At 34.6% G+C, this 18,278-nt stretch overlaps 1 protein-coding gene across 1 annotated transcript in view; it reads right to left on the bottom strand.

The window, feature by feature from the left end:
• LOC124368336 (hippocampus abundant transcript 1 protein) overlaps nucleotides 1-18,278 on the bottom strand; it is a 92,644-nt gene that overhangs the window by 28,577 nt on the left and 45,789 nt on the right. Inside the window, exons 8-10 of the mRNA XM_046825614.1 lie at nucleotides 17,214-17,395; nucleotides 15,340-15,437; nucleotides 5,941-6,113 (exon numbers count right to left, since the gene is read on the bottom strand). Coding sequence (XP_046681570.1) covers nucleotides 5,941-6,113; nucleotides 15,340-15,437; nucleotides 17,214-17,395 — 453 coding nt within the window. The remainder of the gene's footprint in view (nucleotides 1-5,940; nucleotides 6,114-15,339; nucleotides 15,438-17,213; nucleotides 17,396-18,278) is intronic.

Here is an 18,278-nt window from a genome sequence, read left to right as displayed (position 1 = left end):
ACGAGATGGAAGGTGTTGAACATTGTGATGTAATATTGAATAGGCTTTTATATACTGGATTACTTGAACAACAAGAAGTTTTTTTGGATATGGAAAGGTTAGGACTTATTTAACAGGGGGGTGTTTGCTGTGGTACTAGGAGTTTAAACAAGATGAAGGGTTCTTGCCAGGTGTCAAGGGAGCTTGCAGTGACTTGGTGGGGGACTGTTAATGGCGGGAAGTCTGAACAATGTAAATGAAATGAATTCCAAGTTAAAACTAGACTGGGTGGAGACAGGAACACTTTGGGAGGTGCCGAGGTCTTTGGTCCGCCGGCGTATCTGCAAGATCCTGCCTTCTTAATCTCCTCCTTCAGCTTCCTGACAAATACTGCGTGGGAAAGTCCATGATGTAATACTCTACGAGCAGTAGACTGTTCCTTGGTGACCACCACCACCTTTTTGCCCCTGTGGTCTGATGAAACTCATTGATGTTCTTGGCAAAGTGCTCTATCTTGACATGGTCTCGGACACAACCCAAGGGCGAGCATATTAACGTAGAAAAAGTTCTACTCTTAAAGTCATGAGTAAGGTCATGGAACGCCCTTGTTGTAATCATCCCTTGAAGGCTTTGTCATTGAAGTTATCCTTGGTTATTAGGCTGTTGACTCCCGCTGCCTCGCGGACCATCCCTCTGGTAAGCCAGATGCTTGGTGAGGCAATCCCTCCATTACAGGTTTTTTCCAAATTGCTTTGCAAAACACAACCGCCACCCCCTGCAGTCATCCCTTCTGTCTTGATGGAAGTCGCCTGAGATTGTAATGTGCAAAGGCACAAGACTCGTTGCTTTTCAGGTTCTCAATAATCTCCCACATGTCCCCCTCCAGCACCTGAATTCCTGTTACAGAGTTCATAGACAAATTTTAGTTTTTCTTCATGAATTTGTGTTCTTAAGTTGTCTGTATTGATTTTGGTCTCCTCCGCAGATACTGTGTTTGATCATTTTAGACAATTCTTTTTTTCCTGTACGGTTGAAGTGAATCCCTTTTTTTTGTGTACATATGCCTAGGTAAGATTGTTGACAGGGAGAAAATCTGCATCTAGATGTTTGAGAAAGAAATTTTTTCCAATTCCATGTTTATGTAGGCTATCCGGTTTATTCAACCCGGGGACATTCATGTCTGCAAGGGTATTGCAGCAATTCGAACTGTGGGTATGTGTTGTAAGTTGAATAATATCTTTGAAAATGTTAAGTTTGTCTTCCTTATCCACAATATCATCATTCGTTCCCCCAATAATTATAACTGAATCATCTTTCGTGAAGTCTTTAGTCAACAGTTTTAAGTCTGTGACGACACTCTTTAGAGTTGCATTGGGTTTGTATATACAAGAAATATTTACATTACTTTTAGGCCAGATTTCAGCAAGGTTTTTATACATCTCTCTCCCGTGGCTGTCAGCAAAACATCAGTATATTGGATTTATTTTCAGTTGTTACTTTAGGGTTTGAAGTTGGAGGCAACCTGTGATTTTTTTATTATTGGTATTATTACTTTTATTCTCTTCAGGTTGTCTTATTTTACTAATATTGTTAGTTGTTTGGTAAGAGTGCCTCTGTTATTTCTTCATGAATACTCGTTTTCAGTAGTTTCCAGTAAATCAAAACGGTTGCCAGGCTGATTGGATCGGAGCAAAACTTTGATCTATCTAGATCCTTTAGAAAATTTTGTTGGGGAATTTAAAATTATTTTCTTGAAACTGTTTGATGTCATTTTTTAGTTTTTCATTTTGCAAATTGGTACTCTCAAGCTCATTTTGTAGCATACCACAATTATTTCCCTGTAGGATTGAAGTTCTTCACTGAATGTGTGTTCCAAGAGCTCAACATGTTCATTCAATCTTTTAATCTCCTTAGTGAGAGTTTCGTCTGGTAAGGGACAGGGCTGAATAGCTTCTATAAGCTTGAGATTTTCTTTTCTAAGTTCATTTACTTTATTTTCCAATAATTTTATTTGCATGTTGTTAGGTTTACTTTCATTTGAACTCTGAATTGCCTTACAGACTCTGTCACTTGGTGGATGTTCAACATTAACTTCTACATGTTCAACATATAGCTGATTTTTGAGAATTAGAAATTTCTTTGTTTTTGTTTGTTATTTGTTCATCTCTGGATTTTACTTCCTCTTCATAAAACTTATTTTTTTCCGCTAGAGTTTTGACTTCATTTGTAGACTATTTATTGTTTCTTCTGCTTCAGATTCCAAAAGTTGAAGAGATAGTTCTGCTTGTTTCCTTTTGAAATTTCAACTGAGCCATGTCCTCACTAGCTTGTATTAAGCTCTTGCCTAATTCATTAAAACTTTCATTGCTAGAATTAGTACTACAAAAAATCTCTTCATTTTCTTTTTCCTGTACTGTTGAGGGAAGATTGTGGAAGATTCCTACTTTCTACTATGTTGTTTTGGTGTACTGGAATGAAGATTTATTTGTGTTTGAGTTTGTGTGTTTGTTAAAGAGCTAATTAGATCCTGAACTGATTGAGAGGGTTGCTCTGGAATATGAGCTGTAGGCTGAACTACTGTTAGGTCAGAATTGTCATTTTTTTGCTTCTGTTTATTATTTGTTTCAATATGTTTTAGGACACTTTGTTTTTGATCTCAACTTTGTTGTTCCATTAGGAGAAAAATAATATTTGTCAGTTTTTCCTTTTGAAAGTCAGTCTTCCTTGCCACTTCTGTTTTTTGTCCATCTATCAGGGGTTTTTATATTGTCTTTATTTCCCATATTATTAATAAATAAAAACTAATAGTGTATGTATAAATATTAAATAAAACAAGAAAAGTAAAAAAATTATTTCTGTCAGAAAATATTAATTTTAAATAATTAGAGTCACAATAGTAGCTAGCAAAAATTAGTTGCCTTCACTGTGATTTGAACCAGGAATCTCAAGTTTATGAATCCAGTACTCCACTGCCTGAGCTAATACTGCTCTTATCAGAGAGGCTGCAGATAAGATAACAAGGCTTGTCAGTTTGACAGTGCTGTTAGTTGCTAGCATGTTATCACTGGAATGTCCCAAAACAGATTAAACTATTTTACATTAAATGTATTCTGAAATAAAAATGTTTTCTTCAGGAGAGTAAGTTATCACTTCATTATTATTAAAATCAAAATTAATTTACACTAAGGATAAAGTATATTCTTAATTTCCTACTAGCACAGTAGTAGGCCTAAAATGCTTGACTTTTGAGGTTATTTTTTCCTTAAGATTAAAAATATGCTATTTAATAGAATCAAATATAGCAGACAGTTACACCTATTATAAAAATCACTGTAGTCCACTACAAACTTCTGATCTCTACAGTTTGAAACTTTATCCTTGTTTATTTCACACCATTAAATCACCAGTTTTAAAGACGACTGTACCCCCAAGTCACATACTCACTGTAATATCACATACATCAGCACATACATGTTTATAAAATAAACACAATTACTATTGAAAATGTTAAGAGTTAATGTAAGGATCAAAGGCGAAAGACTTTTGTTACTACTAAGTGGTTTAGCCTCAAAATGCTACCCTCCAGTTTGTATACAGGTGTAGCATCTTCTTATAAAGGATTACTTGACTTTTCATGCACTTATGTAGGCCTATGCATTCTTGAGCAGCGTGAAAAATACTTTGCCGAAGTTCATTAATATTTTTATAAGTTCAGCTTACAATTCCTCTGTAAGATAACACCCACAGTAAAACTCCAGGGGATTTAAGTTAGGGGACCTGGAAGGCCACAGAATGGGATCTAGCTGGCCAATCCATCTGCCGGGATAGGTAACATTCAAGAAGTCATCCACTGGCCTTGCGTAAGAACCATTGTCCTGAAACCACATATGATGCTGTGTTGCCAAAGGCACATAATCCAAAAGATTTTAAAACTCATTTTCCAGAAGATGCAAGTGAACTTCACAATTTAAAGTATCCTACAACTCATAAGGCCCGATGATTTGGCCATCTAAAATGCCCGTCTCCAAATTTACTTTAAAGTGATGCTGAGTCTAATCTCTCATGAAGTGAGGATTTTTCAGTTGCCCAATCGTGTAGGTTGTGCATGTTTATGAATCAATCTTTCTTAAATGTGCTTTCATCTGATCATAAAATATTACTAAAAATATACTGCGTATACACACAAAATAATGAACAGGCATAGTTAATAATTGTAACAAGATAATAAATGTTGAACAGGAAGCACAAGTTTAGACACACAGATGAACAATGAACAATCCCATCACAGAGTGAAGTAGTGATTACATCTTATCATAAGCCAAAATGACAGAACACATCAAATGAAGTGAGCCTAACAATGTGTTACCTTTGATTACTTATAATAAAGTTAAAAAATAATAAAATTAAGAAATACTCTTATTTATAAATTGGCATACAGTATTATTATACCATTTTGAAATCTCCACAATATAACATATTTTTTAAACAAACACATCAGTTTAGTAATGGATTTTTCTCTAAAGGACAAATCTTTGAATCAGAAGTCTGTTTATTTTAAATACCTTAAAATTTAAATTATTTTTAGTATAATGAGTTTACAGGTATGGCATTTACCTATTTTTCAATTAAATCAGATTTCCTGATATTATGACATTAATTTGAAGGAGAAATTATAACAAAACTCCTCATTTTGTAGCAGTAATGGGTGAAATATTTGCATTAAGTACAAAACTAGTTGTTTTTGTGGTATCAAAAAAAGTGCTAATGTCTCGAATACTAAGTGACTTTTACTAGGGTTATGTTTTGTTATTTGGGTCAGTCTTTGGCTGGCCTGTCACTCCGTTGAATATTATCGCTGACTTCTGGGACACTCCGTGTGTATACATATACATAATTGAGAGGTAACAAATAGTATACTTTTCAGTTTTCTGGAGAGTTTGAAAATCTTGTTTGTCAAATTAAAAATCTGCTATATTTTTTATTAAGCAAAACTATTGTACTTAAAACAATATTGTAAGTAGAAAAACCTAATATACTTTGATATTTATCAAATGATGAAAAATAATATTCAAAGGATTATATAAAGAACACATAGTTAATATTCTTTTATTGTTTTATGATATCAACTATGTAGTGGATATATGTATTAAGTAATGGTATTGTAGTTAAAACAATATTGTAACTATTAAAGAATGGCTCGTACAAATATATAAGTATTTATGGAAGTAATGAGTTTTTATGTTGTACATACGTATCATATTATTTTTTTAAAGTTTCTTGAATAAAATGTTTTAACTGATATTTTGCTATTAAATTTTACATTGCATTTAATTTACTTGTGACATTAACTATTTGCATATGGTATAGTTTCAATACCCCACTGATCCAAGCTTTATAATTGGAAACCACTAATGTGTAATACTACTTGAGTTTGCTGCAATATCGCATATGTCTTAAAGCTGCAGAAAAAATGGCATGGCTTGTTATTCCATTTCTGTAGACAGCTAATTGAAAAACTCAATAGTTAGAGGTTTTGCCCACTTCAGTCATGCATTGATCTTTTTTACCAATGTCCCCTATCTTTACATGATCAGAAGGAGTCAGTTACATGAAACTTATCTTCAGTTATTGAAAAACAAGATCTGTATGTTGAGTTTCGATTTGTTTGAATATGTGACTGTGTAATGGTAAATATTCATCTTAACTTTTTTTTTCAAAATTAGTTCTACTCCATGAAAATTAGTTGTTATAAAGAATATTAACTTAAATATGATAAAATCTAACCGAAAACTATGCAATGGTAAAAGATTGTTCATATTGAAAAAAAAAAAAAAAATACTAATATGTAAAATAGGACTATCATTGACACTTCCAAATCACCATTTACAGGATGGCGACTGACATGGAGTAATGAAACACTTTGCTTCCTACTTGAATACTCAGCTCAGGTATCAAACATACCTGAGGCATGGTGTCAGGGTGACCCATAGTACCGTTGTCCCCCCCACGGTCCCTGCTCTGAGTTGGATCATCGTTGAGATCTACATGGAACAGATAGAAAATGATCCCAAACATGGCAGGGCCCAGGCCGTTACAAAGCCCTCGCATCCCCGTCACCATCCCTTGGACCAACCCTACACACAACACCAATAGTCTTTAACTACAATTACAATAAGGTTACATAGTTCAAATGACATGTTAAGCTTACGGGTTATTTAAAAAAGAAAATATTAAAAGAATGTTGCAATCAAAGACCTGATGTAAAATTGATCAGCAATTTATAACAAAAATAATATTTCACAGTTCTCAGGCAAAATGAATCAAGGGCAAATCGAATGCTGATTTTCAGAGAGAGGGCCATGTTGGCTTCAGTTTAGCATGATTATCTTAACTGTTCATATGATTTTGGATTTCAACATAACAAAAAATCAAACGTTTAGAGATAAATTAACTAATTTTCAAAGTTTAGTTAGTTACGTTAATTTTACTTCTTATGATTAAATACAAGAGTGATTTATATATAATTATATATTTCCAAATCTCGCAGAGGGCTTTGGCACCTCCCTTGGATTCTTGAATAAAATGAATCAATAAGGAAAATTATTCAAAATGATTTCTTTTACTTATTTTCTTCTTGTTATATATTATTTTTTATACTAAACATTTAACATAGGCAACCCCACATGCCCTTTTAAAAATAAAAACGGGCAGTGCATGAAAATTCTTAATAGCATTAAAACTATCATCTAACCTTTCTGGTTTACACTGTGTTGAAAGATTGTTAACACATCACAAATTTTTTAAATATTTTAACCTTACTGTGGAGAGCTGCATTTAGTTAACAGGTGCTAAACTAAAACTTTACCATACAAGGTTTGTTCAAAAAATATCTGGACTTCTTAATTTCTTCGGGTTATGTATACGAGGTGTGTCCAAAAAGTATCCGACCTTGACATCTGGCATGAACTGACGTTACTTGGTGGCAACGGCAATCTGGTCCCCTTCAAAGTACTCCCCCTCCACAAGCCACTACCTTATTCCAATGCTCCTCCCACTTCCGGAAACACTCATTAAATTAATTTTGCGGAATGGCTAACAGGTCCTTCGTCGCATTTTGTTTTATCTGTTCAACATTGTTAAATCTTTTTCCTTTCAAAGGAATGTTTAATTTTGAAAATAGCCAGAAGTCACAAGGAGCTATGTCAGGACTGTAGGGAGGCTGTCATAGTTGGTTGATGTTGTGTTTGACAAAAAAACGCTGAATAAGATTTGAGGAATGAGCTGGCGCGTTGTCGTGGTGCAGGATCCAGTCACGGCTTGTCCACAGTTCAGGTTGTTTCCTTCGCACTGCATCTCGTAGCCGCCTTAGGACCTCAAGATAATACTCCTTATTCACTGTCTGGTCTCTTGGAGCATATTTGTGATGAACAACGCTGTCCTGGTAAAAAAAAACTGTCAGCATTGTCTTGACATTGCTTCGACTTTGTCTTGCTTTTTTCGGCCGTTCCTCTTTGCGAGTTTTCCACTGTGAAGATTGAGCCTTTGTTTCAGGGTCGTAGCCATAAACCCATGACTCTTCACCAGTAATAAATTTTTTAAATAGCCCTGGGTCACTTTTGATCAAATATAGATTGTCCTGTGCGATTTCAACTCAACAGTTCTTTTGGTCTTCTGTCAGCAGCCGAGGAACAAATTTTGCCGGTACACGGTTCATTTTTAAATCTTTGTGTAAAATGTTACAAACTGACGATTTTGGTATTCCTAAATCTTCTTCCAGCTCTCGGACAGTCAATCGACGGTTTTTAATAATTTGCTGCACGAACACGTTCAACATTTTCAGCGTTTCTGGCCGTTGAAGGCCTGCCAGATCGGTCATCACTCTCCATTTTTAAACCGCCTAAACCACTCTTTTATTTGTTTATCGCCCATAGACACGTCACCATAAACTTTCCGTATAATAGTAATTGTCTCTGATGCTGAATGGCCAAGTTGTTGACAACATTTATGCATGTGCGCTGCTCAACACGTTCAGTCATATTGAAATGCGACGCACACACACGGCAGTACTGTATGGAACAGAGCACTGTGACTCACTGAGTGACCGGATTGTATTCATTCAATGCCTAATATGAGAAGGAGTAGGCTCGCCCCTCCCCTCCAATAACCGGTTCGATCCAGTCGGTTACGACGCGGCCGTCTACTGGTCGGCGGTGGGATACTTTTTGGACAGACCTCGTATATTTAGTAAGGATAGTATTGCGAAATCAGGTACATTTTAATATTTGACTAGTTACAATGGACAAACATAGACATGTTTGTGGTGACTGTGTTCTTATTCGTTTTTTAATTTTTTGTCGCGTAATGTTGGTACACATTTTTCTGACGTATGCCAACAAGTTCCGCCATTTTTAATGTTCAGTTGTTAACATCTGATTTGCTTATGCGTGTCATGACTCACTCGTCTTCGATTTAGGTTATTCGAAAAAATGGATTACAGAATCTGTATCAAAATTTGTGTTAAAAATTAAATTAAGTGCACGGATGCATTCTGAATGTTGACTGTGGCTTATGGAGAAGTTACTTAGACCAAAGCAATGTTAATCAGTGGTACAGAACGTTCTAAAAGGGCAGAGAAGATGTGAATGACGAACAGTGTGCCGGACACCTGAGCACATCAAGAAGAGACAAAAACATTGATGAAATGAAAAAAATAATGTTGGCCACTTGTCGAGGACCTGAACAATATCGATTGGCTCATTTAATTTTATTTTTACCAATGATTTGTGCATGAGACAGTTTCCGCGAAATTCGTACCAAAATTGCTTAATTTCGACCAAAAACAGCAGTTCGTCACCATTGCTAAACAGTTGTTGGACTCTATCTCAAATGAACCAAATTTGCTCCAGAGGGTTATAATCGGTGACAAATCATAGGTTTGTGGTTATGACATAGAAACCAAAGCTCAATCATCCCAATGGAAACTGCCGCAAGAGCCAAGATCGATAAAAGCACGCCAAGTTTGGTTGAATGTGAGAATTTTGCTTAGAGTTTTTTTACTACAGGGGCATGCATGGTGCATCATGAGTTCTTGCCTATTAATAATAAATATTATCTAGAAGTTATGTGCAATTTGCACGAAGCAATCTGCCAGGAATGCCCAAAAACTGAAGAGGCCCATGAAAGGATGACACTACACTATGATTGACAAGATAAAGATGGCATTGGAGGAGGAGCTAAACAAAATCACAAAAACGACTTTTTGAAGTGCTTCAAGAATAGGAAGAAACGTTGCTACAAGTGTATAATGTCTAATAGGGATTACTTTGAATGCGACAAAATTGAAATATTTTTGAACAGACCATGTATGAATGCTGACAAGAAGTGTTACGATATTCTTTTAGACAATCTAATCTACCTACGCCCTCAGGAATAGTTACACATTTGGTTAAATTCCCAAGAACTTAGACAGGGCAACATATGATTCCATGGGGGTAGTGATGAAGAGAAGAGGTGTTCCCTCAGATACTGTTAAGTGGATAGTAGCTCTCTTCAGTTGTCAAGTTAAGGAAACATTCAGGAAGAAAATTGACTCAAGGAGGGATACTGTTCTCCTTGACTAAGGCAGAAGAAAGATTCACAAAACTACAGTGCTTTATTTCTGATGTCAGGGACAGAAACAGAGGTACTTTCGAGCACCTCACTCAAAACACCCTTGATTTTATAAGCAACTGGTGTCTTCGTTAGGATTTTAAGACAAACTTATCTACAAAAGTATAATAACCTTAACTAAAAAAAAGAACTTAAGAGTTAGTTCAACCAACTCAGGATGATACTAGAATAACATATTGAAATGAAATATGCCTTTATTTAAGAGGCGGAGTTAGGGCTATTTAGCCCTCTCTACCACTAAACCTCACATAATATACAGATATATGTACATTGAATGATCTTAACTAATAACAAATTTTAAATTAAAATAAATGCTTAAAAATTAACCAAAATATATACATACTACATAATAATTAAAAATAAAATTTATCAGCTTAATATGTAGAAAAATTCAAACAAAGTTAAATTAAAACTTAAATTAACAGACTTTTTTTTAAAATTTAAAACAGAAATTACTTTTTAAAGAATTTCTCGTCATTACTACATTCTTCTCTCAAACACACAGCCCGACCACAAGCACACCACGAGCACCGCCACCCGTCACCCCTACAGACCAGCCAGCAACAAGTCCTTGACCTTTGCCCTAAAATCAGCTCGACCTTCTACAATACGTATATCATCAGGAAGAGAGTTCCAGAGGCGACATGCCTGAACAGTGAACGACTTACTAAAGAAGTTCGATCGATGAACAGGAACTGACAGTAAGGTGGATCCCCTTCTCGTAGGTCGCTCACTTATATCGGAAATAAATTTGAAATGTTCGGACAGGTAAACAGGTGACTTGTTTTTGATAACTGAATGTAGAGTTGAAAGAATGTGAAGTTGGCGAAGTTGTAGAAGTTTCAGAAGCGCTAGCTGTTTGAAAAATGGAGTCACATGCTCATAACGTCTGAGATTGAAAATAAATCTGATACAATAGTTTTGAGCACGTTGATGCCTGTCCGAAAGCTCAACAGACATGTCATTGATCACAGCGTCACAGTAGTTGAAGTGTGGCAGTATGAGTTTTAACCAGCATAACCTTCACACTGAACGGTAGATATAAAGCAAAACGCTTTAAACTGTGAATGCCAGCAAATATTCTATTACATGTTACCGAAACCTGGTCATTCCACTTAAGACTTGAGCTCATAGTAAGACCAAGGTTTTTCAGTTTGTTTTGAAAATTTAGTACGTAGTTATTGAGTTTAAGTTTTGGTGCAACGTTGAAGTCCAAACGGTTGATCAATCTTGGGTTTCCCAATACTGTTGCCTGCGTTTTGTCTTCATTTAATTTCAGCCCATGTTTATTTGCCCAACAAGCAATTGATTCAATGTCTTGATTGAGTAGAACCATAAACGTGTTCAGTTCATCAGGCGAACAGTGTACGTAAATTTGTAAATCATCGGCATAAAGATGAAACTTAGAGTGCCTTATAATAGATGTGACGTCATAATGCAAAGTGAGAACAATAGGGGTCAAAGAACAGAGCCCTGTGGAACACCCTGTGTTACAGTTTTCCATTCCGATATTGTTTCCCCTTCTTTGACACATTGATGTCGCCCAGTAAGATACGATTTGACCCAGTTAACACACCCATCGGAGAAACCATACTTCTTCAATTTGATGAGGAGAAGGGGGTAATAAACACAGTCGAAGGCTTTGGAAAAGTCAAAAAGCAGTAAAATGGTGATTAGTCTCTTGTCCATTGCCAATCTGATATCATCAGTAATTTTAATTAGGGTTGTGGTGGTGCTGTGATTAGGCCTGAATCCAGACTGGCATTTAGATAAGATGTTATAGGTATTCGGATAAGATGAAATTTGTTGATGTACCACTCTTTCAAGGCATTTGGAGAGACAAGGGAGAATACTGATTGGACGTTGGTCAGAAGGAGATTGCGGATTAGACACTTTTCTCAACGGACGAACTAGAGCATGCTTCCAGGTTAAGGGAAAGACAGAGGAATTTAAAGAATAATTGAAAATTACTACTAAAACAGGAAGGGTGATTGGCAATGTATCTTTTAGAAAGCGCAAAGGTATGTTGTCAGCCCCAACTGCGTTGCTGGTCATCCTCGTAAAAGCAGCAAGCACATCAGCCTCACTCAAAGGTGTGAAAGAAAACTGGCGACCAGCAGCTTCTTGAAGAGCAGCCTCCAGCTCAGCAAAATAATCGCTAGCTGCAGATATATTAACATGGATATTAATAAAGTAATCATTTATAATATTGAGGTCAAATGGAACAGGTGGACTGATATTGGATTTTCCCACACCAAGGTCTTTAATTTTACTCCACAGTGATTTAGTGGACTGAGGTTCTGAAAGTGTTGTGTGGTAAAATCTAACTTTGGCGTTACGGATTTGCTGCTGCGTGTGATTCCTAAGACTCTTATAGGCCTCCCAATCTTGAGTGGATTTAGAACGTTTAGCTTTTCTGAAGGCGGAATCCCTTTGCTTTTCATATTCTTATGTGGCCAAGTATACAAGGGTTATTCTAGAAAATATGCTAACATGGGATCCTCGTATAGAGAATATTATACCCAAAGTAACAAAATCTCTAGGTGCTTGTAAAAGAATCTTTTGTCAAAAAAGAAATTAAATCCTAAGATGACATATTGGATCAATCAAGCCGTAATAAAACAAATGGTTATACATGCAGTTCTTGTGTGGTGGGAAAGCAGAGCAGCAAAGAAGCTACAGCGTCTTCAGAGACTGGCATGTGGTACAAGGAGCGGCTGTCCAACTGTGGCACTAGAGGATATAATTCTATGGGACAGGAGGTGCAAAGGGCAGCCACATTTAAAACTTTTAAATAGAAAGGTGATACTTTAAGAAGCGGCCTACATTCATTATTCAATTGTTATTATAAAATGGTTTGATATATTATCCAAGCTCGATATTATACAATAATCGTATGTACAATAATTATAATACATTTACAACAATAATAACATAGATTTAACAAAAACATTACAAAATAAAAAAAACCCACTATGGCCTAGACCTACATACCAGAAAAACGTTACAATATTTATAGCTTGCCTGATAACAGTGAGCTATCACTTTTGTGAAATGGAAGAAAGTATTCTCCCCATGGGTTATGAGGAACCAAACCAACATGTATATCTAGAAATATCTCACATATTTTTTTCATAATCATCACCATTTTCAAATTCTCAAAAAATAGTCACTTCTTGTTGTTTATTTTTACATTAAAAATTACTGTAACTGAAGTTGAAATCATAAGTTAAGTTAACCCTTTTAACCCCGACGTCCGTACTATACGGACGTCGTAAAAATGGCGTCAACTCCCGACGTCCGTATAGTGCGGACGTGCACTTTTTATTACTTTACTGGCCACCTATTTCACCAAATTCTTTGAAATATCACAGACTTGTGCACAAAGATATTTTGCATCGGAGTATATTAGTTTGTAATGGTTTGACTTCGTATTTTGTCAATCTGTGACTGAGCAATTGCAGTTTGTCTCGACTGACTGCTCACGCTTGTTGCAGACAGCTGTATATCACGTGGTTGTGAATATTCCGTTTTCTTCACAGTTTTAAGTTAAAGCAGTGTAAAGTACGGCAGTTAAAGTTTAGTTTATTATTTGTTTGATTTCAAAATGAGTAAAAGACATCGTTCAAAGTCTCTCGTAAGTGAAAATACACTAATTAGTAACCTAGTTGCAAATGGTGTGGATGTGATTAGTGACCCCAATTGTTTTAGTGACCACAAGTGCTAAAACATTTTGTAGTAATGTAAATATTGTTTTAAAATTTTTTTTAAATTTAGATTATGAACATTTTTAGTTATTTTGTCAGAAATAACTTTGGTTTTATGTTTATTTTAAGTACTGTGAATTTCAAAGGTCTTGTTACATTGCCTTGCCCAGAAATGGCAAAAAGAAAAATGTACACGGCTTTACAAAAATTGATGTTACTCCACTTGTAAATAAGGTAGGCCTATAATTTTTGTTTCCTTTTATTAAGGATTAAATATATCATAAAGTAAATGGGTATTTTTGTGTCAAATATTTTTTTATCTATATGCTTTCCATGATCAAACTTGAAATGTTTTCATTTTTATTTATTTTTTATATATGTATATGTATTTAAAAACTTCTCTTTCAAAATAATAATTTTATTTGTATATTTCTGTAAGCTACATGTATAAAGAAGTAAAACAAAAAAAGAATTACCTAAATATCTTAATAAATAAATGAGTTATGAATTTTTTACAAAACCCTTACATTTTGTCTGAAAATGGCTTGGGATTTCTGGCACATCACTTGATTGAATGGCCGGGGTTAAAAGGGTTAAATTAATTGTAATATCAAGTTATATATTCAGATAAAAACAATCAAACCATTCCATAAAAATTAACGAATAACGAGTGTAGGCCGCTTATTAAAGTTTATCTAAAGCTTCTTCCTCAGAAGGACATATGGCCATAATAAAGCAATTATCTAATGCCAAAATGATAACTAACATGTTCTAAGTTAGGCCTACCCTACTAAAAGTGTTCTGAAACTTTAAACTGATAGTTCACATCTGGATTCAAGGGCTGGGTTTGCTGTATGTAACACCAAGAGCCAGACTGGCAGTACCCTTAGGGAAACATACCATGGCATTCTAAGAAGAAGTCATGGCAATTCAAACATGCACTAGAAGGCTTATCCAGAATAGACCTAAAGAGCTGAATACCTAAAACTATCTAATTAGTAGTTTTTAGTCAGGCTGCTTTAAAGGCACTAGAGTTAAAGGTAGAATGGGAAAGCAGAAATTGTCTCATAGAATTGACAGAAGGAGCAAAGTTTTCATTGTTAAGGTGCTGGGTCATGAAGGCATTCCTGGAAATGAAATAGCAGACGCCCTAAGTAAGACTCTGGAAACCTGGTGATAGGATCTGAACCAGGCTGTGAAATTGCTTTCTACTAAAGAAGAGTACTAGTAAATGCCTGGGAAAAAGTACAAGAAATGAAGAAAGGCCTCAGTACTCAAGACAATCAAAATTGTTTATCTCTCTTTATTCTAAAGGACGGACCTAGCTCCTAGACCTAGGCAAGGAGGATATACAACTGGTACTAAGAATGAATGAAATAGAATAATATTAATCAATGTTACTAAAATGAAATTGGTATTTTAAACTGTATATGCACTAAATAGTATTTATTTTAAAAATTAGGTAGATAAAAAATACAAATAGTGTATTCATTATGAGAAAGACTAAACACTTTCAATAGTAGTACTTTATGAATAACTTATTCAAATATTCAATCCATAAACATCTTGAAATAACTTAGTATGATGACATACAAAATATTGTTTTACCTTAACATTTATGGCAGTCACAACTATTAACAGATAATACACATTTTGCATAGAATTTTCAGTTTAATTTTTTTAACTCAAAACTGTGTTACCTCTCTTAAGTCTCTTCTGTGTTAATTGATTGTTTTTATTTTAGTTAATAAGGTTACCTGATGGGAATGAAATATTACTTAAACTAACAAGAATTTTAAATTATATTTTTTTTAATGACATACCTGACAAGTTCTGATTACTACTAGGTGTGACATCAAACAATAAAATCTACATAAAATATTAAGTCAAGACAAAAGCTATGAGGTGTTAATTGTACTGTGAAAAACATCAAACATAGTACTACTGAAAAGAAACAATTCATGTTAAGACTGAAAGAACAAACCTTGTTTATCAGCATCAGAATGCATCGAAACAAATGCACTGATGGCTGGATATGTGATGCTGGACACTGATGCAAGAATCCCTGCTGCCCACATCATCCTGGCAACATTGCACATCATAGATTCTACGATTCAATGAAGTAAAAGATACTAGTCTCATTACTTGTAAAGCCAGAACCACCAAACAGTTAAATCAATCAATAATGTATGTTCAGAAAGTAAATTGATATATTTAGAATTTTTATTAACCATAGTTCAAATTTGATTCACGCTTGTCAGTAGAACCTACAGTGTGTATTGCGAAAATTTATGTTATCACTACAAATGTACACAAGGAGTACATCACCAATAAAAGTTAAAAAATGACGAGATATTGGGATAAAGCAATAACTTTATTGAGCTCTTTTACTTTGAAAGGCTTCAGCAAGCTTCCACACCCAATTGAACAAGTAAAGGCTTGAAGGTTTTTTTTATTACGTATCAGTAATTATTATATGAATTTCGATATCAAGTAATTGAAATGTATGCTCTTTGGAATTCAGTCATATAATACTGTTTTTATTTCAAGCATGAATCTAGGTTTCAATGAAACAACATTTTCAAAAATACACTATATTTCAATTTGGTTTTTGTAATTCTTAGATCTAGTATCAAGCTTAACACTTTGTACCCTGGGCCCTTAACACATGTTTCGGCGTGGCTCCCTGGGGGTTTTATGATGCTTTTAAAAACTTCTGTGTTATTACAGTAATTATGTAATAAACTCATACTATATATCTTTTTAAAGATAGAGATACATACTTTTTTTAAATGTATACAAATATAAAGTATATTTCAAAATAAAATTATTACATAATATTGAATGTTATGTAAAAAATACAAAAAAAGTTTTTGCTACATAGCTTGTTAGTTCAGGTAGTTCGCCTTAGTGTGGTAATTTTTGGTCTGAATCAAATACAGGATCTCGCACATTTTCGTTTAGACCGTTCATAAAGTCAATATTTTGTCCCAGGTGTGTATCAAAATCATCGTCACTTTCCGACTCGGAGTCAAACAAAAGATCGCGAATTGAATCACTTTTGATTTCATCACCCATATTATTTAAACTCGAAAATAATAAGTAAAGAATATAAAATAAAATCAACGGAAGAAAGAACAAAGCAAGTGTAAATACAAAACAAAACACACGGATAACCTCACATTGCTTGCATTTGCTTTTGTTCTGATTATTTACAAACAGTTAAATTCACATTTAGAATACATTATAATAACATTTGCTTCAGTATTTGTCGGCAAGATTTGTAGAAAACTTAGTAAGACATCACTAAGACACAACGTGAAACACTAAAAAGCAAACTGACAGTACCGGCGATCAGCCGCGGCGCCTACAATCAGTTGTATAGACTCGCTTGTACTACGACGAAAAATATACGTATTTCATTATTAAAACGTGACCCAGGGATCTCAAAACCAACAAATACGAACTTAGACAACCAATGAACATAATCAAAATGTTTGGATCCAAAAATAAGATGACTGAGCTAAATAACACAATTTAAATAACACGAACCGAGCTATACTCGGGCGCCGGTAGCAGGCGCTGCCGACGCGGCCCGACCTATACTCGGGCTCAGGGTACAAAGTGTTAAATGCTGCAAAAATAACCAACAGTCTTATTCAAAATTTGGCATACCATCATTAATTCTTCTTCAACTTATTATATGTTTATTGATAATTAATTACTTTAGACTGTGATAGCAGTGTAATAGTGTGATATCACTAGATTTTAATCAGTTTCATCTATAATTTTATGTTGTAAAAAACAGTCATATTATATTCGTTGCATTGAAGCCTTTTCCATTGATTCCATACTTACCACGTCTGTGAACCGAACCCATACCACATGAGTTGAAGCATCTCAAACAGCAGACCCACCATGATGGTGTGTTTGCTGCCCAGTGAGCGCATCAGAATGCCCAGCACTACTTGAGCGCATACAGAGAGAATGCCGACCACCGCAATAAACACTGCCACCATGATAACGCTGAATCCCATCACCTTCAACAACCAATATACCGTGATTAGCTACCCTTAACCTCCAATTCAGCAGCCCCATATTTACAAATATATATATGGAAAATTTATTTTGTCACCAAAGTAAACAATAGAAGTAAAAATTTTCAATTTGTAAGAGAGAAAAAATATTAATTTTTATTGTGCCGAAATTAGGGCATGCCACTGACAATCAGTTTCTTATTAATTTTGTTATTTTCATTTTTAATATCTAGTAAATATGTAATTAAAATGTTATTAAATAATTTAGACAGTTTTTTGCCTCATTTTAATGTGAAAATGTGTAACTTTTAATACTTTACCCAGAGTGTTGTAACAACGTTTTAATTATTCATTTAGTACCATTTACTTTTGTTTTTGCTTATTTTATAACAATGGATGCACATACAAGTGGTATGTCCTTGTCTATCTTATAGTTTATTACTTACATAACTTTTCGTTTTCTGAGAAAAAAATGGAAACACTAAATTTATTTGACGTACATCTTTTTACAAAATATTTAGCAGAAAAATGTTACTAAAGAAAAGAAACAAGTTAAGGATCATATATGCAATAAAACAAACACAAGGTAGGAGTACTCCACTCAACTTGTGTAATACATTTGCTGAGGTTGCATGCAAAATTTAAAATTTATAGCTCATGTAATTTTCAAGATGTCCAGCGGACATATATAGATAAACAATGAAACAGAAAAGAAAATTCGATATACCTCCGGCAGACAAAGAGAAATTTTATCAGCCTACTGAGAGATACACTTCAATGAGACTCATCCAAATTCCATGGTTGGACACATACTATCACAGAATGCATTCTTGTCTATGTAGAAATGAAGTTTCTTGCAAAATTTAAAGTGTATGATGAGATCCTT

This window comes from Homalodisca vitripennis, chromosome 1, assembly GCF_021130785.1.
Source record: "Homalodisca vitripennis isolate AUS2020 chromosome 1, UT_GWSS_2.1, whole genome shotgun sequence".
NCBI classification, from domain to species: domain Eukaryota; kingdom Metazoa; phylum Arthropoda; class Insecta; order Hemiptera; family Cicadellidae; genus Homalodisca; species Homalodisca vitripennis.
This window is presented reverse-complemented; position numbering and strand designations above follow the sequence as displayed.